Here is a 1,239-nt window from a genome sequence, read left to right on the forward strand (position 1 = left end):
TTGAATCATAACTAAAGTCAAAAAATAGGAAATCAAATCCTATTTCTCTGCTGGGGAAGATATTATTTGTTCTAAATTTGGCTTTTGGACTTTGACCTTTCACCTTCGCTTTCCGTTTGAATGAAACCAATTTTTAATAAAACTGGACTTTAAATAAGATTTCACCTGAACAATCCCAACTGCAATTTACTAATCTCCACACGCATTTTTAGTTTGAAGACATTTACTTGTGTCACCACTCTTTGATTACCAACGCATTCCGTTCCAGACATCGGCAACAACATTATTGGTGTCCAAGTGACACTATATTATACCACTTTTTCTCAATACCTGAACGTCCTCGGTTTTGTCGATCAAGCATTCCATCAACTCCACATATGAAATGAGGGGTGGTGATGCTATTTCCTTTCTATAGTCCTCAAATCTCACCAAATTTCTTAGTACAACGTCTGTTCTGCCATGACTACCTCCAACAAAAAATGCAAGAATGGACCGCTTTCTTATAGGCAACCCCCCAAGACCATGAGGTGGCTGTTGTAAACCATACAAGTTGGTTTCAGGAAGAGCTCCATCCTTGCCTGATACAAAGTAGCCCTTAGATAGGTCGGCATTGCAAAGAAATTTTATAGCATTCGATCTGAGTTCAGGATGCTCTTTTGTTGTGTAAGGTCCCCAATCATGGCATGCAACAAAAAAGTGATCTCGCCCATGGGTTTTGTTCCAAAAAGGATACTTGGAAGCAATCGTGTTCACATATTCTCTTATATACAATGATATTTGTGGCACGTTATGCTGTTCTGGTGCAGTAATTCCTCTTCTCATCTCATACACACTGTAGGGCATGCAATATACGTGAGCTTTCCTGAAGTCCTTTGTAACAAACTATTTATTCTCTTCCATCTGTTTCATAAACCATCCTTCTGATGCATATATGAAAACCATGGGACCCTCATGAAAATAGGGTTTCTCTCCATCAGGATAGACATATACCTTCAATACCTTCTCCATCATTTCATAGCTCCTTTTGAGACGAGACACATTATGATAAACCGGACTGTATAACTCTGGATTGTCGAGAACGGGGGCTGCATTTTCGATTTCATATTTTGCTGAGAGCAGCTTCTGCTCAATTGTTATCACCAATTCTTCCCTTTGTGTCATTCAAGGCCACCTCCTCTGTTTTTCGCCAGAGTCTTGTGGATTTCCATGACCAAGGTTTGGATTTGGTGCCATACAAAC

General features: G+C 39.7%; 1 protein-coding gene across 1 annotated transcript; it reads right to left on the reverse strand.

The window, feature by feature from the left end:
- Positions 1 to 303: 303 nt before the first annotated feature.
- On the reverse strand, positions 304 to 822 carry LOC149246350 (putative glycosyltransferase At5g20260). The gene has a single exon (XM_089440840.1). It carries the CDS (start codon positions 820 to 822, stop codon positions 304 to 306), a length of 519 nt encoding a protein of 172 aa, XP_089296966.1.
- Between the last annotated feature and the right edge of the window lie 417 nt (positions 823 to 1,239).

The sequence above is a fragment of the Pinus tabuliformis genome, chromosome 7 (genome assembly GCF_031772625.1).
Source record: "Pinus tabuliformis cultivar Carrire ecotype Pingquan chromosome 7, CPIR1, whole genome shotgun sequence".
Lineage (NCBI taxonomy): Eukaryota > Viridiplantae > Streptophyta > Pinopsida > Pinales > Pinaceae > Pinus > Pinus tabuliformis.

What these genes read in the sequence shown, in the direction of transcription:
- LOC149246350 (XM_089440840.1), bottom strand. Translation starts at nt 822, where the DNA reads ATGAGAAGAGGAATTACTGCACCAGAACAGCATAACGTGCCACAAATA.